The 27,302-nt window shown below is 44.4% G+C and overlaps 1 protein-coding gene and 1 long non-coding RNA gene across 8 annotated transcripts; one reads left to right on the forward strand and one right to left on the reverse strand.

The window, feature by feature from the left end:
- The first annotated feature begins 458 nt into the window (after positions 1-458).
- On the forward strand, positions 459-3,506 carry LOC136487503 (uncharacterized). Of its 7 annotated transcripts, XR_010767280.1 has the most exons (8): positions 459-642; positions 1,029-1,131; positions 1,231-1,293; positions 1,904-1,977; positions 2,063-2,143; positions 2,576-2,663; positions 2,747-3,033; positions 3,154-3,506. It is a non-coding gene; the product is annotated as an uncharacterized lncRNA (long non-coding RNA). The 7 variants fall into 7 exon arrangements; XR_010767278.1 differs by having other exon boundaries at positions 1,216-1,293; positions 2,747-3,506; XR_010767279.1 differs by having other exon boundaries at positions 1,689-1,977; positions 2,747-3,506.
- Positions 3,507-7,860: 4,354 nt separating this feature from the next.
- LOC136487502 (zinc finger CCCH domain-containing protein 53-like) lies at positions 7,861-12,376 on the reverse strand. The gene is made up of 9 exons (XM_066484623.1): positions 11,560-12,376; positions 11,303-11,470; positions 10,997-11,182; positions 10,727-10,830; positions 10,306-10,590; positions 10,010-10,214; positions 8,923-9,120; positions 8,317-8,390; positions 7,861-8,167 (listed from the first exon to the last, which is right to left on the reverse strand). Exons 1-8 carry the CDS (start codon positions 12,228-12,230, stop codon positions 8,357-8,359), a joined length of 1,851 nt encoding a protein of 616 aa, XP_066340720.1. The 5' UTR covers positions 12,231-12,376; the 3' UTR covers positions 7,861-8,167; positions 8,317-8,356.
- Between the last annotated feature and the right edge of the window lie 14,926 nt (positions 12,377-27,302).

Raw genomic sequence — 27,302 nt, forward strand, 5'->3', positions numbered from 1 at the left:
TCCAAAAGCGCCGAATCCCTGCAAACACCTTGTGCACATGTGTTAGCATATTTTCACAAATATTTTCAAGGGTGTTAGCACTCCACTAGATCCTAAATGCATATGCAATGAGTTAGAGCATCTAGTGGCACTTTGATAACCGCATTCCGATACGAGTTTCACTCCTCTTAATAGTACGGCTATCTATCCTAAATGTGATCACACTCACTAAGTGTCTTGATCACTAAAACAAAATGGCTCCTACATTTTATACCTTTGCCTTGAGCCTTTTGTTTTTTTCTTTCTTCTTTTCCAAGTTCAAGCATTTGATCATCACCATGCTATCACCATTGTCATGATCTTCGTCATTGCTTCATCACTTGGAGTAGTGCTACCTATCTCATAATTATCTTGATAAACTAGGTTAGCACTTAGGGTTTCATCAATTAACCAAAACCAAACTAGAGCTTTCAGCCGCCCGCCCGCCACTGTACGAGCAGACCACACTAGGGTGCTTCGCCGCTGGCGACGGCCGTGTCACCAGATGTCGTGCCCAGCTTCCCCATCGGTTCTCCTCTCCGCCGGCCGTGGTGGCCTGGTTCCAGCCATACAGTCCGAGTCTGCGGTGGTGTCCGTCTAAATCTTAGCCGTCGTCATACTCAGGTCAGCTCCTACATCGTCTCTCTCCTCAGCTTCGTGAGGTTGCAGCTTCCCGGTATTCGGCAATGCTTTTCTTCAGCGGCATCCCCGCAAGATGAAAAGGTCGGCAGGGACCCCTTATGCTTCACCACACTGAATCCCCAGTCTAAAATCCAAATCCCCTTGTTTGTTTACTTTCCGCTGTGCTGCGTTCGCGACGTCGTGATATTTCTCCATTCCCCTTAACCAAGGGTGCTGAGAATGCGCCGATTCTAGGAGCTTTATATGAGTAATCGTTTGCCATATATGTTTTTTTGACGCAAAGTTTGCCATATATATTGCAGGATATGGATCTTCTTCCCATCTTTCGGCTGGTTGTTCTAATCTTAGTTTTTTTAACTCCTTTTCAGCTTTACTGACTAATCAAGAGTTCCAAACCTTCTACTCAACCATGAAGATCCAATGTTTTTGTTTCCGTAATTGTAATTTCCTCTCCGTGCTCAGCATGGTCAGGTTAGAACATTATTACCCGTTTCGATTCACCTTTCTTTCTTCTTTAGTGTGTACATGTCCTCATGTCCATATCAGTTAAAATAGTTCTTCTCATGCAAGGTCATTCAGACGTGTCCATTACAGTTTACATTCCAAGATTGATCTCTAAACATCGTCATCAAAGTAAGTGTATATTGTTGTTTTATCAGACCAAAACTACTCTGTTTTTTTGGTTGACCTAATATCTGGACTGTATTATGAGGACCTTGCTGCTCGAAATATTCAGAAAAGGAGGAATGTTTAGACTTCGCATAGGCTATAGTATTAATGAGACTGTTTAGATTCAACAACCAGTACTGTTCAGAATTGATTCAGACTTCGTACGTATACACTGAAATATTCAAGCTTCACATATTGAAAAAGAAACAACATTTATCATTCATGGTCTAATTTTGCTTCATATAAGATTAAATGTCATTCCTACCTAGCACATTTTTACTGTAGTAGTGTAGCATCCTAGGTTTGCATTTTGCAGACCCCTAAACATAATACAGAGACTTTTCTTTCTTTGAAATCAGACAACCAGTTGCAGGTCATGTGTGCGTTTGATTCAATTTGGAACATAGATGATACTTCTGCATATAGATAGACTTCGTACAGTTCCAGACATCAGACCAGAATCCATAATACAAGTGACATGGAGAATACCAAATACAAATCTCACTCTTCCTTTATGCTTATAACTGTGGTGATTTGCTTACGGAATGAACATGTACATGCCTTTGTTCTCCAGCGGTTCATGCACAGGAACACAAGCGCACCAGTGGGTTTCCCTTTTTTTTTGCCTGTGATGTGCTCATATTGAAGGTACTGCACTCATCCCTTTGTACCTGTAACCTTTGCTGCTATGGTATTTCGTTGTCTGATTTCTTCATGAGTTTCAATGTTGTAGGGAAAACATCGTTTCAGGGATACACATTACGCAAATGGTATGCAAATCTAACCTCCTTGAAACTGTTGCTCTGCAGACCAGGTACATATCAATTTCATTGATTCTTTCCCATATAGACAGTCGTCATTGTGCTTTCGCACTTAGTTATTTGTATCCCATAACACACAGTCGTCATTGTGTCCATAAATAAAGTACTTAAATACAGAACATGAGAAACAATGTAGAGTGTACATGTGAACATCAAAGACCTTGTGCCTGGCTAATCTTAGTGGTATATTGTTTCCATTCGCTACAATAAGATAGTCAAGCCGTAAACATGTGTTTATCTAATACGCTTCTTCAAGATCAACATCTCCTTTCATTCTCTTTCACTGATTGGAAGACGTGTTTGCATCTTGATCATATACAAAATTAGCATTACATTTTTCAGATGCATTAGGCATGGGTTTGTTGGTTTCTGATTGATCATGCTTGACTCCATGGTTGTCTAAAAATTACATGTTCATCACCCAGGCGGTCTACCTCAGCGTCTAGCACAGACGACCAACATCGATGTACTCCAAGCACCGCATCAGAAGCAAACTCTTCCCCGCTCTCTTGGGTACTCCAATTTCTTCTCTTCGTTTTCTAATTTCCTCTACCTCCCTGATTTCCCCCCAAGATTGAACTGGTTTCCTATTCTAGGATTGCCAGATTTAGAGCGGTCTCTCAGCTTGGCCACTCCGTCCACTTGCCATGCTCAAGTCCGTGAACATAGATCCCTGCTTCCCCCTACCACGTCTATAGCCAACCCCTTACAGATACTCCAAAATCCTTTTCTTAAGCCAACCCCTTACAGATACAACAAAATCCTTTTCTTAGGATCTTATTTCTTTCTTCTTTGCAAGGTCTTAGTTTGGTTGTTTCAGGCGTGCACAAAAAAGGTTTGGATGTTTTTGGAGGATGTGCCCAAAAAACAGTGGTAAACAGAGGTGGAAATGAATGTCTTTGTAATTTTCAGTTTTGCATCTTCAGTTAACCTGTTATAACACATTTCCTTCTTTGGCATCTCTTTTGTTTCAATCAACCACCACTTCTTTTCCCTTTTGCAGTTCCCTCTAGCCAGGCCAAACTATACTACATCGATGCATGGTTGATGACTCTTTGACAAGATAGTAAATTTGTTACTCCCTTAAGGCTAAGCGGACTATATATGACCGGAGGAGATTCCTCATTTTTGCAAAAGCTTCAGATGACATGCAGGGTGAGCCGCCATGCTGCAACTAACTATGACGGGATCAAGCGACCTCAAACACTCTTATATATGCACAAACTGATTCTTTGTGTTGTATTTTTTTGTGGGTAGATCGTCGTGTACCTAGGACACGATTGTTATTATAACTAATGTAACGTTTTACTTACTTTCATCTCATTTGTTGGGCACATACAAGAATGATAAACCTTTTTCCGCAAACTGGCTGTTGTGTTTACCTTAGAAAAATTAATTCTTATATTAACTAAAAGGTGCTAACGTTTTCATATGCGACGTGTGTTTTGGTTGGCCTTTTTCTTCATTACGGCTTCTGCTGCATATAACTTGCTGTCTCTTCTGGTCCATCAATATCTCAAGTCTTCCATGGCAATGTGATGTTGAATATAAACAAATCGACGTGGATTGAATACGGGCGCGGCGAAGCGCGCCGATCGTCCTAGTATAATCAAATCAACGACCACTCCAAGTACATCATTGTTCATTTTCTGTTTCTCGCCCTACCTATACCAATAGAAAGTTCATCGACTAATGTGGACAAAATAAAATAAATCTAATTGCACTTTTTAGATTTTACTCCTTGTCAACCGATACTGTATACAGTACATGTGTTTGTTTGAACGGGGGGAGACAAGCGTGAGCCCATGGCCATCAGACCATGACCCCTGTGCGACTGCAAGTCTGTAACCCATCCTGCCATCCTGGTGACACACTGACGGTGACTCAGGTATAGGAAGCACTGCTGCTGTACTCGTAGTCCGTATAGTAGTGATCAAGTGTTGAGAATAGAGCTAATGTTGCCCCGTTTTTTCTCACTTTTAGTCCAGGTGTTTAGATCCATCTACCTAAAATATGGGCAAAAAGTGCTCGACAAAAGTTTTGCCGAACGAAATAAAGAGCCCTCATGCTAAATTGCTAATCCGTTCATGGAGCATGTTCAGTTGTTTATTGAAGCGTTATCCGAGCCCGAGCAGCAGCCTTGACCACCTACTGCTGCTGTACTGTGACTAGTTGCGCTGTTTCCTAGAGCTCGTTGCGTTTGCGTTGGAACAAGGGCGCACTGTTGCCATGCATGTCACCATGTAGCGTTCATCGAAACACATTTTTTTTTATTTAAAAAGAAATTCGGCCTACGTTGGCAGGATTCCTATAGCTTCGGCTCTATTCGTCTAGCTGAAAAAACAACTAATACCGATACTGATTTATTATGAAAAAAAAAACACTATTATTTCACCGATCGAGCGAGCCGGGCCGAAACGTTTTAAAATGTCAGCGTCGGTATTGCTGCTACCAGTGTCTGTTTAGTTCCTAAAATTTTGCAAAATTTTTCAAGATTCTTCGTCACATCGAATCTTTGGACGCATGCATGAAGCATTAAATATAAATAAAAAATAAAACTAATTACACAGTTTAGACGAAATTCACGAGACGAATCTTTTAAGCCTAATTAGACTATAATTAGACACTAATTGTCAAATAACAACGAAAGTGCTATAATATCATTTTCCAAAACATTTCGCGAACTAAACGAGACCCTGCTAGCTCCAGCGTCCAGCCACCAGCCTGGAGCATCGGTGGTTAGGAGGAAGTATCCACCCACCCCCTTGGCTCGCTTGGACGGCACAAGACAGACACCTGCTCTGCACGTGCTACTGTTTCTCTTCCTCATTGCATTGCATTGCATGGCCCCCTCATCAACAACAGTTTAACGAGACGCCATGGGCTCTAGCTGGCCGTTTGTTCAATGTAGCACACGTTGCACAGAACCAACCCTGCTTGACTAATGACCATGCATGGTGCCATAGCCATGCCAAAGAGTGCGGAGGACGAGGCAGGCAAACCCATCGCACTGCACAGTGCCTGAGGAGAAACCCGAGAAACCTGCATGAGTCCCGTCCCATCCCGTCGCGCATCCCAAAGGGTGCGTGTGCGGGTTCCCCCTTTCCCCATCAGATGGTCTCCCTCCCTCCGTTCACTCCAACAAGCCACATCGACCACACTCCACTCGTCGCTCTCGCACGCACTGCACCGGATTCGCCTATGTTCCTGCTCTCGGTCTCGCTAGAGCCAGGCTGAGCCTTCTTTCAGCACACTCATACAGTAGTTAGCTTTTTACAGTTAATACATAGCCCACTTGTCTTTCTCACAGACTTTCTTGGTTCTTGTGCCTAAGCCGACTGTAAGCTTACAGCCCACTTCTCCTCTCTCTCCTCCACCTCAGCATTTAGTCGGCTTACCGCCTGTTATTATACTTGCTGCCCTGCCTTTCGGTTTTCGGTTGGCCACAAAACCTTCACCAGCGATTTTCTCCAGGAGAGGGGAGCTGCAGCTGCTATTGCAATGCGCGTATCTTCTGTACGGAGTATGTTTTAGGGCTCCAAGGCGCTCTGGCTCCTCCCAGAGAATCATACTGTAGCAACATTGTCGGGCACCGTAGTGCGGAACTGTTTTGCTCCCTGAGGTAAAAAATAAACGGTGAAGAGGAAGAACCGGTGGGGCCACGATTTCTTTCTAGCTTTGCTACAGGAAATGAACAGTGCTGAGCCGGAGTTAGGAAGAGCTGTGTCAAACGGTCCCTTAATGTGACGATAGAACCAGCTCCTTCACACTATGACACGGACTTGAGGAAGTAGGTTCTCCCATCTATGAAACTGGGCTCCAAGAGGGGAAAAAACCATGCTTTCTCTCACCGTCTCCTTTCTTTCATGTAGTTGACGCTCCCGACGTTGAGAGGAAGTTGGAGAAGCTACGAGGGATGTCAGGTGCTACGAGGACTTAGCCCTCCCCTTCCGCCGCGCGCGCCGGTGGCACATACCGCCCCCAACAAATCCATTGCGGATGGGGAGAAAGGGTAGGAGGAGGGGCGGCGGCGACAACTCCATTAGATCAGGCGAGGAGGAAGTCGAAGGAGGGAGGACAAGGCACCATGAAGGAGGGAGCGAATGAGGGCGCCCAACCGCGTGAGGAGGGAGGTGGCAGAGAGGTCCGTGCAGTGAGGAGATGTTGGGAGAACGACGAGAGACGAGTGGTGGGAGATTGGGGGGGGGGGAGAAGAGGTGGTTGATCGAATTATGCATTTTTTTAATACAGTCAGAGTATGGTTCTTTACTCTGCGGCAAATTTTGATCATTTTAACAGGTAAATGCACATCACTACGTAGGAACGGGTGCGGTTTTATACATTGAAGTTGCCCTTAGCCAAAAACTTGTTCAAATGCGATTATAACTCCATGGTTTGGTTTTTGCAAATCTGTCAAGGTACTAAGGCCCTGTTTGGTAGCACTCCGAGAGCCACTATGGGAGCAGCTCCACGGTTTCGCGAACCAAAAGGGGTAGGAAGCATTGGCTCTGCTCCTTCCATGAATCTGTCAGAGGAAGCCACTCCTTCCTTGAATCTCTTCAGAGTAGAAATTGTAGGAAGCCAAAAAAGTGGCTTCATCCCGCTCCTCTATCAGGCGCGAGCCCTCCCTAAATTACCCTTCATTCGAGCGTCCAAGGCACGATGGGCAGGGCAAAGTCATGCGTGGAGTCACGAGGCAGGGTGAAGTTGCGTCGGACCGAACCATCGGGCCTAAGTCGTAGTCTCGATGGGTGATAGCGGACCGCACCGTTTGAGCGAGGTCGAAGTCTCGGCGAAAGGGTGGTGGCACGAGTGGAGAGTAGGCGGAGTCGAAGGAAGTGGGTGTGGCAGCATTGGATTCAAAGAAATGGAGGATGGGCGGATGAAGACAAGGGGAAATACAGAAATAGGGAGATAATAAAATAAGTAAAGGAAGATAAAAGGAAAAAAGATATTATGGATATTTCACCATTTTTATGTGCCATAAGCTGCTGCCTCAGCCGAACAGGTTGTCTACCGATTCGCTTGGTCGTAAACGATCGTAAATTTTCAACTGGAACAGTATTTTTCTCTCACACTAAACCAACCAGCAGTAATAATCCACGATCGTTTCAACCCCAGCCGAACAGGCTGTCTACCGGTGAAGCAGAGCTGCGCCAAACATGCCCTAAATCTGATCAAGCAGAAGTGCCGCCTAGTAGCAGTAAGTAAAAACAGAGGATAAATAAACCGAGGTAAATATGCCTGGTAATTACTTCTCCATTTCTTTGTCGGCTACCTTCTGATGTTCTACTACAAGGGAGTGCCGCATGCCTGTATCCATGACAGGCCCAAGGATGCAACAAAGCTGGATGCAGCACACAGGCCCAAGGAGTGCCGCATGCCTGCATCCATGACAAGAGGCATGGGCAAAATAGGACACAGAGAGGGCCAGAGGGGGTGGGTGGTCTCTCATCTCTGGCTCTCTAAGGAGGTGATTCCACTTTGGAGGTTCTCTTCTCTGCACTGCACCCGTGAGTGCTCTCTGGTCCCAGCAAGCAGTACCCCCCTCTCACCTCATCACTTTTTTTTCCTCCTGCTCTGTCTGGCTTTTGTCCAGGACTAGGAGAGTACAGTACCCTCTATTTTCTTTCTTTTGGATGTCTGTATGCAGCCAGGTCACTTCACTACAACTGGCTGCCAGGAGTAGAGTTTACACCATCTACTACGGTTTTTAATTACCAGTATCATCATAACAGTGAGATCCATGCCACAAACGAGCACACGACGAGATGGACCTTTCATCGTCTCCTTGATACTGGTAGGAGCTACTAAACGACTAGTTCTACTATTATTTATGACTAGTACTTACTTAACTATCATATACTTATTATAGGCCTAGAGCTAAAACAACCTAGACTTGTTTCTTCTGTTGCTGTTGCTGTTCCCTTCACTCTGAAGAAGATACACCTCCAAAGTATTTGTTAAAGCTTTTCTACGCTTTTCTACGCTTGACTTGATGGGGCCATCATAGTCCCCTGCACACAACACATGAATGAATAGACAATTATAACCATCAGGATTCAGGAGGGTTAGTGGAGGCTAATTTTATACAGTATGCATCATGATTGAGCAGCTGATTGTTACAGCACTCTCAAAAAGACAGACAAGTTCTGTTGATACTTACTCCCAGATTAGAGGAAAGGAGACCCCTTTTTGCTCTCTATTCACAGCCCAATGGCTTCATGCCCAGGAGAAAACCTGAAGAAGAAACAGATGTAAAACAATCTTTCTTACCACATGAACTGCAATAAGAAAACATCATGTTGTAACTTCTTTTAGATAATAAGTAACACCCCTGTGTAGAAAATCCTTTTCTAGCCCAAAGCTACATGAGGTGAGCCCATATATACATAGCAGCTCTATTACACATTTATAACTACTACCAATGTACTGGCACTAAACAGGTTTGCCCTACCTTATCTAGAGTTCTATACTAGTACCAATGTAGCACTAATTGGACCACCACAATACTTAAGGCACACAAGCCCACACCAATGAGGCTGTGTTTAGTTGGGTGAAATTTGGAAATTTGGCTACTGTAACACTTTCGTTTTTATTTGGTAATTAGTATTCAATCATGGACTAATTAGGCTCAACGTTCGTCTCGCGATTTCCAACCAAACTGTGCAATTAGTTTTTTTTTTGTCTATATTTAATGCTCCATGCACGTATCGCAAGATTCGATGTGATAACTAAACAAGGCCTCAACAAAGTTACTGAGAATGTTTACCTGGGCACCTGAAAAAAGCAGGAGCTGTATGGGGGCAGCTCAAGGGTGGATGCAGCTGGGAAAAGGGATGAAGCCACATGATGAGGGCTGCTGTTGCTGATGCTACCATTCTGAGCAGTTGCAGTAGTAATAGTATCAATGGAGGCCTTGGTGGGGGATGCAAAGGGGCTGTCAGGCAGAATGTGCTCCACCACGCCACTACAATTCAAACGAGCAAGAAAGTATCAGTCCCGAATGGAAAAGATCAAGACCAAACCCTAAAGAAAGGGGACAACTTGCACCAAGATACTGCTTAACAATAGCCATTAGTTTGTGGTCATAAGTATCTTTTCTCCTTTCCCCTACACCCTTGGACAGTGCATTTCTTTTCCCCTTTTGTTACTTTCAATCATGACCACCTATGATCAGCGCAGCCTACACACCCCCACGGCCCCACCTCCATGCCAGAGAATAAACAGTGCACATAGACAAAAGGCATGCTTGATTCCTATCACAGATTGGCACCCCCTCTTTGTCAAACCATATAACCATGCATAACAGCATAAGGTAAAGCAGCAATTTGTTCTATACTCCTACCATGCAATTCTTTTTAGTCCAGGTGTGGCAAAAGTGTAGCAGAAGCATTCATCCAAGCAAGAAACTGTGGCGTGCCCTTGCTAAGGCCCAGTTTAGTTGCCAAATTTTTTGGCAAAACGCTACTGTAGCGTTTTTGTTGTTATTTGACAATTAGTGTCCAATCATAATCTAATTAGGCTTAAAAGATTCGTCTCGTGGATTTCGTCTAAACTGTGTAATTAGTTTTATTTTTTATTTATATTTAATGCTTCATGCATGCGTCCAAAGATTCGATGTGACGGAGAATCTTGAAAAATTTAGCGTTTTGGAAGGGAACTAAACAGGCCTAAGAAAACTATGGCTTGCCTATAGTTATATATTTATCGGCCACAAACATGCCCAAAGAAAACAAAAGCCAAGGCACTCTGCTTTGTTTCTCCATGCTGCCTTTTTTTTCCCATCCCTTTCCCCAAAAAGAAAGAAATATCAGTGCCCATTTTGCAAATATTTTACTCCACAACAACAATCTTACCTTTCTTGGAATCCACAAGCAGCATTGGGTGTTGCTGTCACAGGACCAGATTCCACCTTCTCCTCTTCCCCAGGGTTGACAGCCTGCTTGGGGCTGCCATCACCACCCTCTCCCTGCTGCTCCTCGTGCTTGCCTTCTGCATCAGCAGTTGCAGAGGCAGCAGCAGGAGCACTCATTGCAAGGCTAGTACTGCTCATCTTCTTATCTGCAATCAGGAAAGCATGGATCCAAAACTCACAGCCCTGCAATGTACAGTACTGTAAGAGCCAAGAACTTGTCAGGGTCAAGGAGTGGACCTTGGATGCCGGTGACATCCTCCAAATGGGCGGCATTGCCATTCCCGTTGTTGCCGCTGCCTTTGCCATCAGCTTGCCCCAGAGACATGGGCGAGCCTGAACCAACTGGGGAGCCGAGCCCGAGATGGTGACCCCTGCTCTTGAGGTCAAGGAGCTGCAGCCCCATGAAGCGGCGCCCCTCCAGCTCAATGGCTTGCTGCAGCTCGGCCGCCTGCTGCTGCTCCTCCAGCTTCCTCCTCAGGAACGCCTCATGGTTAGCCATGTTCCCGTACATCATCCTTGGTCCTAAACAACCCCAAAACCAGCATGTTAGATTGAATAAAACACATGCAATGCAATCTGCAGCAACAGAATGGAATGCTGGAAGACAAGAACACATGCAGGCAGTGCAGGTGCAGGTACACCTTCAGTTACTACTCACCGATCTGGGGCTGCTGGAGATCGTAGGGGTCCCTGGAATCCAGCAATCCGGTGGGCGACGTGCAACCGGCGAACTCGGCGCCATGGTGCGCGTGCTGCAGCTTCCTGCAACCAAACAAAACGATAAATAAAGCGAGGAAATTTTTTTTTAAGGTATGAACCGAACAAAAGCTGTTGAAACAAACAAGCAACCTGCGTGCAGTGCAATGTGAAGAGAAGGATGGATGAGGATTAGATGCAGTGCAGGCAAGGCAAGGGAGAAGGGACGGACCTGAACCTGTCGGGGACCTTGCCCTTCTCCTTGTAGGGCTTGACGAGCACGCGCGCGTCGCACACGAAATGCGGGTTGCCCTTGCTGAGGATGACCTTCACCGTCTCGGCGTAGACGAAGGTGACGAAGCCGAACATGCGCTTCTGCTGGTACGGGATGCGCACGTCCTGCACCGGCCCGAACATGCTGCTCGATCCATGGCAACCAGGACGATCAGTCGGTTTCGCTCGCCCATTATTGGACTGCTAGTGGAAACGAAACAGAACGGAGCAGAGGCCAATAATGGCGGCGTGCTGTGCTGGGTACCTGAAGTAGTTGGACACGTCCTCCTCGCTGAAGGTGGAGTCGGCCGGGAAGGTGAGGTAGATCTGCCGCGCGGCGGGGCTGGCGATGAGGTCGCCGCGGTCCATCCGGGGGGAGCGCACCGGGAACCTGTGCATGTCCTCGCCGCCGAGCAGCATGCCCGCCGCCGCCCTGGAGCAGCAAACACGCAGAAAAAAAATGGGCATGAGACCGGAACCAAAATGCAAACCTTTGGTGGTGCGGCGGGGTAAAAATGGCACCTTTGGGTCTCGCTCTGCTGCTGATGCTGCTGGAGCAGGAAGCTGAGGCTGACGCCTCCTTTGGGCGACGGCGAGAAGGGGTACGCGGACGCCATGAGCTGCGGCGGCGCGGCGGCCAGGGCCTTGGCGCGCATGACGGCCATCTCCCGCTCCGCGGCGTCGTCCTCGGGCACGCCGTGGAGGAAGCGGCAGGAGGAGCCGTTCTTGCAGTACCCGCGCGCGTAGTACATGCACGGCCTCCACGACGCGGCCGCCGCCTCGGCGTCGCTGAGCGAGAAGCTCCGGCGGTGGGAGCCGGCACCGCCCGCGGGGGACCAGACGTCGTAGTCGTCGGCGTAGAACGCGTCGGCGCCGCCGTCGTACCCGAGCTGGTCGGCGGCGAAGGGCGAGTGGCGGTGGTGGTCGGCGCCGGGGCTCGGGAGGCCCCAGGGCGGGCCGGTCTGGAGCGGGCCGAGCACGGGCGACGGCGGGGACGCGGGCTCGCCGGCGAGCTCGGCGCGCGCGGTGGCGACGAAGGCGTGGAGCAGGTGCTCCGGGCCGAAGGCGAGGCGGATGAGCTCCTTGTCGCTGTTGTCCTGGATGAGCAGCAGGCCCATCATCTTGGAGGCGTTCTCCGGGTCCAGCGCCCGCACCCGGTCGAACACCACCTTGGTGGCCTCCCAGGCGTCCATGGCGTGCGCGGATCGCAGGACAGGAGCGGAGCGGAGCAGTCCGCTCTTATCAGGTGGGGGTCTGCTGCTCTCAAGGGGCAACGGAGGAGGAAGGGGAGGGGAGGTGAAAAGCGGCGGAGTTTTACCGAGAGGGAGGGGGAGGAGCGGGGTGCGATGTGGGGGCACGCTTGTAAAAAAGCTCTGGACAGCGGCACAGTGAATTAAATAGGCTGCTGCTGGCTGCTGGCTGCTGGCTGGGGTTTGGGTTGTAGGCGAGTTGGACTGTTGGAGACGATGCAGACGAAAAGTGAGCTCTCCTTCAGTTTCCCTCCATCAACGTTTGGGGGAAAAAAATTTGGTGAGGAAATTGAATTGGCGCTTGTTTTACTTTTGCTTTGCTTGCGTGACAAGGAGTGAAGAACTAAGAGCCAAGAGAGAGACACCTCGGTTTCAAACTTGGGTTGAGTGATCATGGTGTGTTCAAATTTACTCTAGGTGTTAAAAGTTGGACATAGAGTACCAAGTTTTGGTTTTGATCGATTTTTGTATTATCAAGTTTTGGTAATGTACATTGTAAGCTAGTAGTAGAAGTAGTATTGCTTACACAAAACACTCCGTGCGCGCATAAGACTTTGAAATTGAAATCGGCGACGAAAAAACCGAGATGTGGTTCTATACATTGAAATCGGTGGGGTGTGGTTTTGTCTGGCAGTCGTAGTTGCCCCGCGTTACCTGTCAATTTGGCGTATACGGCTTGAAATCGGCAACGAAAAAAAACCGAGATGTGGTTCTATAGATTGTAAAATACTTCGTATTAGTAGTAGCAGAACACTTCATCCGTGCTAAGAGCTGGAAATTTAAATCAGCCATGAAAAAGCGAGCTGTGGTTGTATCTGGCAGTCGTAATTGCTCGACATTACCTGACTACCTATCGATTTGGCATATACGACTTGAATTTGACTAGTCACACGCTTTTCGTGCATTGTCGTCGCTGCAAGCTGGCATGTATGGCTTGGATCTGAGCAATCTACAACTATTTTTCCGTAGGAGTAGAAATGGTATCCCGAGAAAAAGTGCAATAAATTAGAGAGTTGGCGAGGATTTCGTCGCGAAATGGGATCCGAGGTAGGTGAAATATAGGCGGCTATGCCTCGTGATGTTAGGTGGTATTAGTACTCGCCTCATAATGTGAATAAAGACATTAGTGATTACCAATTCTCGTATAAATGGGATCTGTATATGTAAGATTTTTGTGTATTATTTTTCTTATTACCTCAACCATAAGTTAAGTGGTAAACAACCATGGATCCGGATAACCCAAAGTGTAACGAGTTGGAGCCTTTTTTCCACAGTTATATAATTTCCTTTGCCTAAAGTCATCCATAGGAAGCTCTTGCCAAGCCTCACATCTTTTCCCCATGGAAAATACATGATAATATGCATATGGCCTTATAACCATGTGTAGCCTTTTTAGTAGGAACTGCATGCTAACAAATACACTAATAACTTATGCCACCTTCTTATGTTCGACATCATGTTTTACTTTTTTTCGTGGTAGAGTGAGTTTAAACTAAGTAAACATTGCATGATTCACATTGTATGTGACCCATTATTAGAATTTGGAATCCATTTTTCATGATTGAACGGTTGAATGTGAAAACATACATGAGGCTACCACCTCATGCCTTACAGCCATTTTCCTTATCCATAGGATCTATTTGCCAATGAACACTAGATGTTATGATGCCTCCTTTTGTTCAACAACATACTTACACATGTTTTCTGTATAGTGAGTTTAAGTAACTGAAGTATGCTTTACATTATTTGCTACCATTTTTTGAATTCGGAATTCATATATAGTGTTAAATGTGAAAAAGAGTTATGCTACCACCCGCATCTACCATTACATACACAATGGCAGAGCACATGAATCCAACCCGCCATGTTGTTTATCGAGCGCCAGTATTCTTTCATTTTTTAATGCTTTCCCCACAATTATATATTTCATTATTACCTAGATATACTGAAGTGATGTTGAATTGTTTCAACCGAAGCCATGTAGAAAAATTCCATGTCAATTTACCATAAAGAAAATTAGAGTTTAAATATTGTGCAGTCAGGAATATTAAATTTAACTAGAACAAAGCCAGACCATTTGCATTCTAGGCACTCGTTGAACAGAATAACCTTGATTGCAAGTAAGTGGCAAATCAGAGGCAAGAGAGAAGATATAGTGATTCAGAACTTGGGCTGAGGGGGATCATACAGGGCGTTCAGTTTTTGGTATTAATATCTGCCTAACAATCAATTTTGTGTCAACTAAGTTTTGCAAATCTAAAATATGAAACCACGGGCATGGTGCTTCTGGTTTTTCTCTTTGGTATTTTATAGTTGTCATTATTCTTTGGTGTTTTGTAGTTATATGTATGATTACCTAACGTTGCTCCGAGTTGGCGTATATGACCTGGTTTTGAGTAGTCTACAACCTTTTTCGTGGGTTACTCTAGTTAGTTGGTGTATGTATGTGACATGGCTAAGGCTCTCTTTGGACCGTAGGGAAAACAAAAGAAAAATTGTAGAATTCTCATTCCTCTAGATTGAGTTACTATAGCATCCTTTAGTTCACAAGAATTACCTAAAGGAAAAACATAGTGCATACGAAACCTTCCTTTATATTTGATTTCATAGGAAAAGATGAGAAAAAACCTTATTTTTTTTGTTTCCTGTGTTTTTTTTCTACGGTTGGTCTAAACACTTATTCCTACGAAAGATTCCATTTGGAACGCTGGAGAAAAAATATGAAAAACACATGAGCAGGATAGGAATGCGAATGCAAAACAGAGAAATGAAATACAAATGAATTTAGAATGGAGAGAGTAATAATGATCATCTTTTGGTGTGTTAGGAGTAGTTATGATTACCTAACGTTGCTATTAGTTGGGCGTATATGGATTTGTTTTGAGTAGTAGTGTACAGCCTTTTCCGTGCGTTCACCCTGTTCGTTTCCGATGGATTGGCTTATAAGCCATCGGTTGAAGTACTGCTGGCTGGTTTAGTGTGAAAGAAAAATACTATTAGCTCACTGATAAGCTAAGCCAGATAGTTATAGGCTGCCGAACAGGCTGGTTACTAATAGTTGGCGTAGGCGTGTGACATGGCTCAGCCACGGTTCGAGCAACCTACGGCCTTTTCTTCATGCAAGTACAAATTAGCATATGGTCAGAAATCAAGTATAGGAATGGCCGTATTAGGGCACCACTAATAAAGGCTAACACTCTTAGTGGTTCTAATATAAATAAAGTGATCCATATAGACTATGAAATGTTGATACTATTATTCACACAATGCAAACTATCGTTACTTGTGGTTTGCAAAGAAATTTTTTCCTTTCATCATACCTCAACTTTTATTTCCTCTCCCTCTTCTCTTTTAGCATGAACCACCTTCTATCTCCCCAAACATGTGTAGCTTCTGTAAGGCACTGTGACAAGTATAGAGCACCTACTTTTTTTATCCGATCCTAAGTATCACTTGGGGCTACAAGTAAAAGCATGGCGTTGGAGAAGGCCTTAGGAGCTACCTGTTAAGAAACAATCTGCCTTTAGTGACATCGGTATTGTGTCTTGTGTGGAATGCTCGTTCTTCTCTTCTCCTGAAACACACGAAAGTTAAGAAATCTAAGGGTGCGTTTGGTTTGAGGATGACGTTGGATGGCATATGTCGATCCATGGACGTTGGGATAAGGATATCCATGATGCATGTTTGGTTGGATAGATCTAATGAGTCATTTTACTGTTTGGTTGGATGGATGAAAGTGGATGAGATAAGAATAATTCACTAATTATATCTATTATTTAAAATAATAACAACTAATTAGACCGTGGTAAATATGCATTAATCCTAATTTTGTCATGATAATCACTAATTTAAAATTAAATATGTTAATTAGCACCACTAATATCCTAATCAGCACACAAACATGCACTAATCAATGTATTAGCACTTATCAAAACTTATCCTACCATCATAATTACTAAGTAATAATATAACATACTAATAATCCTTAATTTATTTACTAATGACAGAGATTAGAAGACATGGATAAAGCTGGTCCACAAGATTTTTATGAACCAGAAAATCCAGCATCTTGTGGTATATTTCTTATCCAGTGATTTCCTTATCCCAGTGATCCAGCAAACCAAACACTACCCATCCATGGATGGTCCCATCCCATTCATGGAAATCCAACCGATCAAACACATCCCTAAAATGTCCGGATTAGGAGCTACAGTACATGTTAAGAAACATCTGCCTTTTTTTCTTGTCCTTGCTGTCATCACTGCGCGGTTTGTGCCGTTGTGCGAAAGCAAGGGTGCATGCATGCCATTGCCGCCTTTCCTCTCTACACTACACACTACCACTGGCACTGGTGCCAAGTACCGAGCAGAGCAATTGCTTTGGACCTCTTAGGCCGGTATTAAAGTCGGATGAAAAGCCGACTAAAGTTATTTTATTGTAAAAGAAAAATACTGTAGATTATAGCTGATAAGTTCAAACAAATATGTCCTTTGCTTGCTCCTATCCTACCATCAAAACCGGTACTACTCCAGTAGTATATATACTAGCTAGTACTATACCATGGCATCGAGCTCCCTTTCTCCCCGGCCATACTACTATACGTACGTGTGCTTGTTGGGTCCTGCTGTTTTGCCTGTTTGGATGTGTACATCCACATCAATGACCACCAGTGCAGTGCATGCCTCATCATCTCTCCAAGTCCAAGCCTACATCGCTGTCGTTCGACAGATCCATGTATAGTGACAACTGGAGCCTTTACAATGCATGTACGTACACCTTCGGATCCATGCAGTCAACTGAACTTATTGGCATTTTGATCATCAGGGAACCAAAACAAAAGAACGCCTTACTTCGTCCTGTGACTCCTGTCTCAACTCTGAACTTCTCGTCGCAAACACACACACACACACACACACACACACACACACACACACACACACACACAAACACACTCTGAATTTCTTGTGACCGGAGCGGTAGTAAGCTCTTTGTTAAAACTTGAAACCTCCTTTAGCAATCGCAAGATCTATGTTAGAACCTGAAGCTTGTTACAGTGAGGAACTGAGGATGGTCAGTTGTGGCTGGTAGTAGTAGGTCCTTGCATCACTGCATGATGCTTTCAGTTCCGGGCTGGCTTGCAAAGAAACAAAACTGTCTTGGCCTCAACTTGGAGCTTCATGCCTGGATGGCCGGCGTGTCTTGGTCTTGGTCGAACGGATGGTAGCTGCAGCAGCAGCACGTCGAGCGAGAGGTCGATGCGTTGGTGCATGCGTACGTGAGCTCACACGAAACGGCACTCGTGTGCGTCACTGCGTACACAGCCACACCCACACAGCCTTTAATTTGGGACCTGTATGCTGGTAGCGCGTGAGTCGCTGCGTGCCAAAACTCTGTTTCCAAAGCCGACAACAAAAGGCTGCTTGCAGCAAGCCATCATCAACACTACTGCCGCCTGCCTCGCACGCACAGCCTCTGTCCCACCCAAAATGCGTTTTAGATTTGTGAACTTCTTGTTTTGACCGTCAGTCGTATTCAAATTTTTTACAAATAATAAAATAAAGAGATCGTTCTCTAATAATAAAATAAGTCATAACAAAGTAAATAATATTTATAAAATAAATTTTAAATAAAACGAACGGTCAAACAAGAAATCTATGTAGTAAAATTTAGAATCAACTAGGAGTAGATCTAGCGGGTTGACTTCACTAATTTGGCATAAACATCATATAGTTCATCGATGTGAAACCTAGAGAGAGATGCATGTACCTTCGGCTTGGCAGAGGAAGCAGAGGAGGAAGAAGTCGCCATGGCAGTGGCGACGCAATGTGAAGCGGTGGAATCCAGAGGATGGCGGCGCGGCCGGCGGTACTTCCCGTCACTACAGCGCGCCCGCGATCGGATGGGGCCTTCTAGGGTTTGTCAGTGGGTTAGTGGCGTCAACCAACCTCGTTCCCCCACCTTTCTCTTTCATAGTGCTGTGTGACAGGGACCCGCCGACTAGGAGTCGGTTGAGCGCCCCCGATAAAGACGCGGTCAAGGGGTCCGACTCGATCGTTGGATCAAGTCGGATGATATCAATCCTAACATTCTCCCCCTTGATCTCATCTTATACTTTAAGCTTAGTCTTAAACTTAGAATACTTAACTTGGCACCCATTTCATTATAAATTAGTGTATAGAGCATGCCTCGTCAACATAGTCAGCACTATCAGATTAACAGTGTACAATACACCTTTTTTATTTTGAAACAAATCTTTAACTTATTCTAGGCCCTTAGTATCCAGAAATCATAGGCTTTCCTGTAAACCCATGTCGACTGTGTGTTCTCTAACCACACTGGGTAGTAAGCCTTTGGTAAGCGGATCCGTAAGTACTTGCTCGATACTTATATGCTCAATGCTTTCAAAATGATTCTAGATTTTCTCCTTTACAACATATAACTTAATGTCAATGTATTTGGCGGCATAGTTGACCTGTTGTCAAAGGAGTGAACTACTTTAAATGGTTATTGCTGTTGTCTACCATTGTTAATTCCTGGTACAAATTTCCTTAACCACTTTTGCCTGTCCCTGAAGTCTCATAACAAGCTATACTATGGGTATGCATCATTGATGGTACCACAATTATTTCTTTGAAGCTTTTCCACAATAAAACTTCAATTGCAAGTGTTAGCAACTACTGTGGATTTCTCTACACATCTCGTCGAAGCTTAATATTTGTACCCACAACTATTTGAGAGTACTTGTTCTATCTTACTCAGCATGAGGCCTACAATACTTCGCAAAGTTGCAAGACATTCTTAACTCCATTTCAGTGATCTATATCTGGACTGGACTTCTGCCAAAACATCCCGGATACGTGAGCTACGTCAGGGTAAGTTCTTACTTGTACACTCATTAAGCTTCCAACAGCTGAAGCATATGGAACCATGTTCATTTGATCAATCTCATATTGGTTCCGAGAACACTGAATGTTCCCAAATCTATTACCCTTACTATAGGAGTAGGCGTAGGTTTATTCGCATACATACTTTATTTCTTTAGAATATTTTCTAAATATGCCTTTGCGATAGTCCTAATACCTCTCTTCTTCTATCTCGGTGAATTTCAATTCCTAGAACCAATGACACTTCACCAAGATCATTCATATTGAAACTTGAGGACAAAAACTTCTTCTTCTACAATGGCAGATTAACATCACTACTAGTGAGTAGGATGTCATCTATACACAGGATATGGAAAATGAATTTTTTATTCTTGAACTTTACATAAACGCTATTGTCCTTCTCATTCTCTTTAAACCCAAACTTTCTTATTGTTTCATCAACTTCAAATACTACTGTCTAGAGGCTTGTTTTAACCCATAAATGGATTTCTGTAGGCGGCATTCCATATGTTCTTTTGCTTCCACGACAAAACCTTTGGGTTGTGCCATGTAAACGTTTTTCATACAAATCCCCATTGAGAAATGCCGTATTTACATCCATCTGATGTAACTCTAAATCGTAATGTGCCACTAACGCCATTATGATTCTAAAAGAATCCTTGCATAAGACTGGAGAAAAAAACTCTCATTGTAATCTATTCATTCTCTTAGCGTAAAACCTTTTGCTACAAGTCGTGCTTTATATCTTTCCACATTCCCTTTGGAGTCACATTTTTTCTTGTAGACCCATTTACAACCTACTATTTTGGCTCTATTAGAAATTTTTCTAAGTCTCAAACATCGTTGATATTCTTCGAATTTATTTCAGCTTCCATAGATTCTTGCCATTTAGACGAGTGAGCGCTTCTCATGGCTTCTTCAAATAAGATGGGATCACCCTCTATTTGAATTTCTTCACTAACATAGACTTCATAGTCATCAGAAAAAGCTAGTTTTGTAACTCTTTGAGACCTTCTGGGGCCTCAGCTACTGGCGCTTTCATATGGGGGCCGTTGTTGCTCTTCATTGCCAAGAGACAATTGATTCTACATGCTCCTGTATTACAAGGTCCTTATTTATATTATTCATCTTCTTCGAAGAGCTAACGACAGGTGTTGTGTAAGTCATACAACATCAATAGTTTTTTGAGAAATTTGTTGTTTTTGAATCACTGGAGTGGGCACACAGTCCTGTTGCTCTTCAAGTCTTAGGTCTCTACATACCATGCTCCCCCAGATTATCCCATCTTCTATAAACATAGTGTATCTTCAAATTTCTTATTTTGGGTTTAATCTGTTAAAACCTCATATGGCGCTTTAAGCACTACCTTAATATTTTTGAGGCTCTTCTAGTATGAATTTTGGCTGACTACGCTATCTTCCTATCTGAACTGTAAAAGGTACAGAAATTTAGCTATTTCTCTGCTTAGGGGTATCGTTATTATGACCGTTGTACTCCTTCGATGGTCACATTCATCTTAATTGATCTTTATCTCACTCTTAATGAAGTGTATTTTCTTAATTGATCTTTATCTTATCTTTCTTAATTGATCTTTATCTCACTCTTAATGGAGAGTATATTTCTTAATTGATCTTAATTATATCTTTCTTAATTGATCTTTATCTCATCTTTCATACTTAATCTTTATCTCACTCTTAATTGATCTCACAATTCTCTCCCTCGAAATATGGCATAAACTTTACTGCCATAATTTTGAGAACTATTCAGAACTCCTATGAACCAGGAGACACTTATGACTTACTTCATTCACATGATTATATCATGCAAACAAAGTTATTTCTTAATTCGTATAGGAGTATATTTTTCTCATTCCACTTTAAGAACTCAACAAGGTCTTTTATTAGCAGTACTTTTACGAGTCACGCTCGTATGTTTTTCTTATCTTTTGGTTAGTATTGACCATGATGGTACATTTTTATTGTGCCATGGTCAATACTAGGATAGCATAAGAGCTACCCCAAACTTCTCTCGCTATGCGGGATACACAAAAACACATGAGTCATCACAAAACTTCTCCCGCCATGCAAGATTGACTATCATAAGTACTATGCCAAAATTCTTCCCATGCTGGATAATTCCCTAAATGTGACGTAAATGCCGGAATTAGCTCTTAGGACACAGGAACTGTTTGAACATTCAAGACATTAAATTCAGAAATAAATCCGAATATTCTGTAACACACATGTTTAATCTTGCAACTCTTATCATAATGATGGAAAAATATACTATTTACAGTAACAAAAACTTAGTCATGACGACTAAAACATTCACTTATACTTCATTTTCCAATTAAATCTTTCTATGGGTTCCAATTTAATCAGAAAATTAATAAACTAAGCAATATGGAAAACTTAACTGAGAGAATTGCTAAACTCATTTTGACCCAAAACAACCCTAAATTGGCTCAACTCATTTTGGGCCAGCTGAGTTACCTTTTCACATTTGTCGTATTGACCAAAAAGCATAACGGCGCAAAAACTTTTCCTTCACATAGCCCAGGAGAGCAGCCCGTTGGCTTGTAGCTGAGTGATCTCGTCGGTTAAAATTAAAACATACAATGTGCTTCTGCATTAATTCTACATCACCATTGGGCATAAAATAGAATTAATGCATAAAACTCATAAATAAAAAAATTATAATATTGCTATCTGAAAGGATCTCCATAATTATAGCAATCCATTTCGGAGATGGGCTTCCTTCTATTACTAGTGAAGAATTTCTTCTTCTTGCCATCAAACTTGACACCATTCTTGTTTAGCTTCTTAAGCATCTTGGCGGTTCTTCTTACCATGAGAGCGAGACTTGCATCATCAATCTCAACATCACTTGAGCTATCATGATCAACTCTTGCTTTGCCCCTCTTCTCTTGGCTAGCCTTGAATGCCAAATCTTTCTTCTTGGTGGAAGAAGAGCCATCATGTGGAGTGATGTGCATGTACATCTCATGTGCATTGATCTTCCCCAATATTTGAGTTGGTGTAGCGGTGAAAAGATCACCTTGATAAAGCATATTTGTCAATGGGGAGGACACTCAAGATCTTTCTCACAACATCGGAGGGTTGCATTTATGTCAGTCCAAGCCCATTAACTTCCTCTACAAGAACATTCAAACGTGAATACATCTTATTAGGACTTTCTCTAGGAAGCTTCTCAAATGAATTAAGCTTTTTCATCACAAGGTGGTAGCGTTCCTCACGCTCACTCTTGGTTCCCTCATGAAGCGCACAAATGTCCGACCATAGTGCATGGGTGTCTTTGTGGTTCCGCACACGGTTAAAAACATCCTTGCAAAGGCCTCTAAAGAGGATGTTTCTAGTCTTTGCATTCCACTTCTCGTAGTTAACCTCATCACCTTGAAGGTTGGCGGGATCCTTAGGTTTATGGAAGCCTTGTGAGGCGGCTCTAAGAACTCCTACATCTAAAGCATCTAGGTGTGCCTCCATGCGAATTTTCCAATATGAAAAATTATCTCCCTCAAAGATAGGAGGAGGTTCATCCCCGTGGGACATCTTGCTCTAGGCGGTTAAGCCTAATTTAGGGAGCACAAGGCTCTGATACCAATTGAAAGGATCAAGATGCCCAAGAGGGGGGGGGGGCTAAATTGGGCTAATTCTAAATTTTTACAATACTTAAGTCCTACACTTAGCCCATTTCACCTCTTGTGCCTAAAATGTTTCTATTGTTTTCCCGTTCAAAAGTTTTGCACCATAGGTTTCAATCCTACTCTAGCATGGCAATTCTAGGAATGTAAAGACATGAAATGAATTGCTTAAATGTAAGTGCTCAAAGTAAAGAGAGGGAAAGGAACACGGTGATATTTTTCCGAGGTATCGGAGAGTCGCCACTCCCCGCTAGTCCTCGTTGGAGCACCCGCGCAAGGGTGTAGCTCCCCCTTGATCTACGCAAGGATCAAGTGCTCTCTACGGGTTGATTCTTTGACACTCCATCACGGTGAATCGCCCACAACCGCTCACAACATGACTTGGGTCATCCACAAGCTCCACCGGATGATCACCAAGCTCCCAATCACCACCGAGCCGTCTAGGTGATGGCGATCACCAAGAGTAACAAGCACAAACTCTCACTTGACCAAGACAAGCCTAATGAGAAAGGTGGATGCACACTTGTTACTCCCTATGCACTAATGAGGTCCTTAATCTTAGATTATCAAATCTCAATCACCCCACTAGGCTCTTGCTCTCCCTTGCACTCCAAAGATGTTTCTCAGCTGAACAAATGTGCAAGAGACCTCCCATGGACGAGTGAAGTAACTATTTATACCCCCTCATTCAAAACATAACGTTTAAAGGCTGAGTCATCACTCTACGGGCTGACCGGACGCTCTGGTTAGGGTGACCGGACGCTCCGGTCAGTTATGCCCACCACTGTATCAGAGAGAGCCATCAAGCTCTGACCGAACTCTGATGAGCATCCGGTCAGCACCCACTGGACGCATCCGGTCAAGAAAAAGCCTCTCTAGAACCTCTCTAGAGTTGACTGGACACAGACACCCTAGCGTCCGGTGCTCCTCCACTCAGCGTCCGGTCATTATCAGATGACTGCAGTTTATCAAATGAACTGACCGGACTCACCCTCTAGCATTCGATCACAACCAAACCAACGTTCGGTCAGTACCAAACGACTGCAGTTGATCAAATGAACTGACCGGACTCACCCTTCAGCGTTCGGTCACAACTAGACCAGCATCCGGTCAGTCATTTGACCCTCCATTCACTTCTAACTCAAAATCCTATGTGAATGAAGTTGACTCTAATTGATCTTAGGGCCATTCCTGAGCTACCTAGTGCTAGGTTTGACAAGTGTGCACCACACCTAACCCACTAGACTCACCTAGGTCAAGCTACTAGTCCATACCCCCCTTAATAGTACAGCCAAAGGGAAAACAAAGTCCTAAACTACTCTAAGTGTCACTTCAACACCAAATGACACTTAGAACTAGCCGTCCTTAACCTTGTCGTCCATCCTTTAAAAACCAAAACGAATTCCATTGATGGGGGCATGAAAACCATAATTGGCCAATCAATTGCCATTACCATGACCTAACTTAAATTGCTTCTGCAAAAAAACACGTTAGTCATAGTAATCTCGTGTCGTCATTAATCATTGAAACCCAACTAGGAGCCTAGATGGTTTCAATCTCCACCTTTTTGGTGATTGATGACAACAGAACCTTGAGTATGTAAAAGAGATGAGTGAGGTTTTCGACATGCTTGGTTCATATAAGCTTTTGACAATAAGAACAAAGGGGTTAGACATGCTTATATGACCCAAGCCAACATGGTGTACTCAAAAGATATGAATTAAGCATGAGTACATGAAGTAAAGCTCATTTGAATCAGAGTAAAACATGGAAGCAAAGCAAATGAGCATAACCAAGTGACATGACATATATATATATATCAATGTAGAGAGCACACATGTCACATAAGTCTCACCATCACATGTACATTATGCAATGCATGAAAGTAAACATGAATGCACGAAATGTCTCACCATCACATGTATATTATGCAATGCATGAAAGTAAACGTGAATGGACGAAATATCACACACAAAAGACCAAAAGAATCAAATTGAGACCATCTCACACGCTCCCCCTAGATCTAACATACTCGCTCCCTTTCCCCCTTTAGCGTCAAGCACCAAAACCTAAGGGTCGAACGGCGGGACAGGAGTAGTCGAGTCTGGCGCTGAGGTGCGGTGAGAGATCTAAAACTGAGCTGCATCATCCTCTAACCCTGAACTCTGAGCGGTCTGACCCTCTGTAGTTGGAAGTGAAGGTGAAGCGATCGGGGTCTGCTCAGTAACTAGCATGGCCTATGACTCTGGAGGTGTCATTGTAGGAGGTGGAGCCACATCTGCCTCTATCACTGTCGCTAAAGCCTCGAGTGTGGGAGTGACTTTCTGAGGTGGCTCGGAAGATGCAATAGACGACAAAATCATCTCGGTAGTCTCAGTAATAAGAGCAGCTGTGGTAGGGATAGGAACTCAGAAAACTAGAGGTGTAGGCTGCCCTGTAAGCTCACTAAAAGGAGCGCTGAGACTCCTAGAGACTGGGGTGTCCATGACTAACGCTGAAGAAGTTTGAGTCAGAGTGAAGCCCGTAACAATAGGAGTAAAGTGTGAACCCTACGCAGTCACTGGTGAAGCAAACCACTGGGACACCTGCTCTGTAGGTGAAGCAAACTGAGTAGCTAGTTGTCCCTAACTCTAAAGCCCACTGGGCTATACAGCTAGAGTCACTGGAGTGGTGGTGGCAGGCTAGCCTATCTGAAGTGTAGACTACTGAGGAGCAACCCCAATAGCAGTGAATACATGCGGCATGAAGCCAAGTAACTGCTGCTGAATCATAAGCTGCTGCTGCTGCATGGCCTACTACTGCCGCTAAAACTCATCCTGTTGTGCCTGAACCTGAGCAAGTGCAGCTACGGTCTCCTATGCCTGGCATGCCTGGTCCTGTCTCATCTGCTCAAGTATAGCTAGAAGTGCTGGGTTAGTCTACGGTGGCTGTGGTGGAGCTGAGCTAGAGCCACTGGCGTCTCTGTCATGCGGTCGAGGAGCCATATGCGGAATTGGCTGATAGTCATCATCTGAGCTATCACTCGGGTCGCTCTTGACCTCATCCTACTACTGTGCATCAAGCTCCTCCTCCTCTATCGTTGCAATGCCCCTGATGATCTCATCTTGCTGAGCTGCTGTCTCTGGTACCTCTAGGCGATGGCTTGGCTGGCGAGGTGTCCTCGCACGACTGTGACGTAGCATCTAGCTCATGTCATACTATGGAAACTCAGTGGTAGCACCTGTCCACTCTGCCATTATCTCTAGAGACTTGTGTGTAACTGCCTTGCAGAGTAGGAAAGTGATCCAATGAGCATAAGACAGCTGATGGTGACCTCTAAAGCCCTCTGCTAGTGTGTCCTCCATCTCTAAAAGCATCACATCCCAAATATCAAAGACAATCTGAGACACCAGATAATGCACTAGCCACAGCTAAATTCGAGTCAGGCTCTCGCGGTAGCCCATCCTTAGAAGTAGAGTCCTCCTCATAATAGCATCAAGGAGCCGAGCTATAGGTGTAAGGTCACGTGGTGTCCTGCTCGACCCCTCGCCAAATGACTCTGTGAAGCATGGTCTAACAAGATCTATAGGTGGCACAAGTCTGTCGTGAGGACGTCTCAGAGGCTCTGTCTGTCCATAGCATACCTCGTGAAGCCGAATAGGTGACTCTAGAATCCTCAGTATCTCTCTGATCCTCGAGCTCTGGAGCCTGTAGTCACGGCCTTTGAAAGCAAAGTGAATAAACCTATGCCTCGGGTCAATCCATAGAGAGGAGTATAACTCATGAACCCATGATAGAACATAGCGGCCAGTCTGTCCAAGAAGATCTATCAAGCCCGACAGATAAGAAAGGTGAGGATGGATCTACTCGCCTATAGTTGCAATAAGAGACTCTATGGAGCAGACCCGCTGAGATCTAAAAGTAACACCACTATTGAGATATGCACTATAGAAGTCCTCCTACAACACAGTGTAGAAGTGCTCTGAGGCACGCTCATCCTGCCTCGGCGGAAACCAATCCTCAAACTATATGAACCGTAGCTGTTGCACATGTCTGGCTGTAGCTGCCCTTAGGTCAAGGTGAACCACCGAAGGTGGACCCTATGGTCTAAGAGGTGGACAAGAGCACCGCCTCTATGTCTGAGGTCTCGATGACACCTGAGTGCGTGTGTGACTGGAGCATCTAAGTTGTGGCTGTGCTGCCTCCTCTGCCTCCTCAACCTACTCTCTCTGCTGAGCATCCTCTATCTGCTCTGCCTGCTATGTTTGTTGCTCAGTCACCCCCTGAGTCTGACTCTCATCTGGACGAGGGACCTCTAGAGCGTTCTCTAAAGAGACACGCCATCCTCTAAGCATGATCGTCCTAGGTGGACTACCAAAACTAGTCTCAATCCTCTCAACGGTGGCCCTCTAAGCTGGTGACAACTGATTGCCTAGGCGAATGCCACCCCTAGATCCACCTCTCTCTGCACGCTCTGTAGTGGCTACCACT

This window comes from Miscanthus floridulus, chromosome 10 (assembly GCF_019320115.1).
Source record: "Miscanthus floridulus cultivar M001 chromosome 10, ASM1932011v1, whole genome shotgun sequence".
Taxonomy (NCBI): Eukaryota; Viridiplantae; Streptophyta; class Magnoliopsida; order Poales; family Poaceae; genus Miscanthus; species Miscanthus floridulus.

Excerpts from the sequence above, each read along its gene's own strand:
- LOC136487502 (XM_066484623.1), bottom strand. The coding sequence starts at position 12,230 with ATGGACGCCTGGGAGGCCACCAAGGTGGTGTTCGACCGGGTGCGGGCG. Across the intron at positions 10,591-10,726 it reads TCTCCAGCAGCCCCAGATCG|GACCAAGGATGATGTACGGG; the intron begins GTGAGTAGTAAC and ends GGGGTTGTTTAG. Across the intron at positions 8,391-8,922 it reads TGCTTTTTTCAGGTGCCCAG|GTTTTCTCCTGGGCATGAAG; the intron begins GTAAACATTCTC and ends TTTCTTCTTCAG.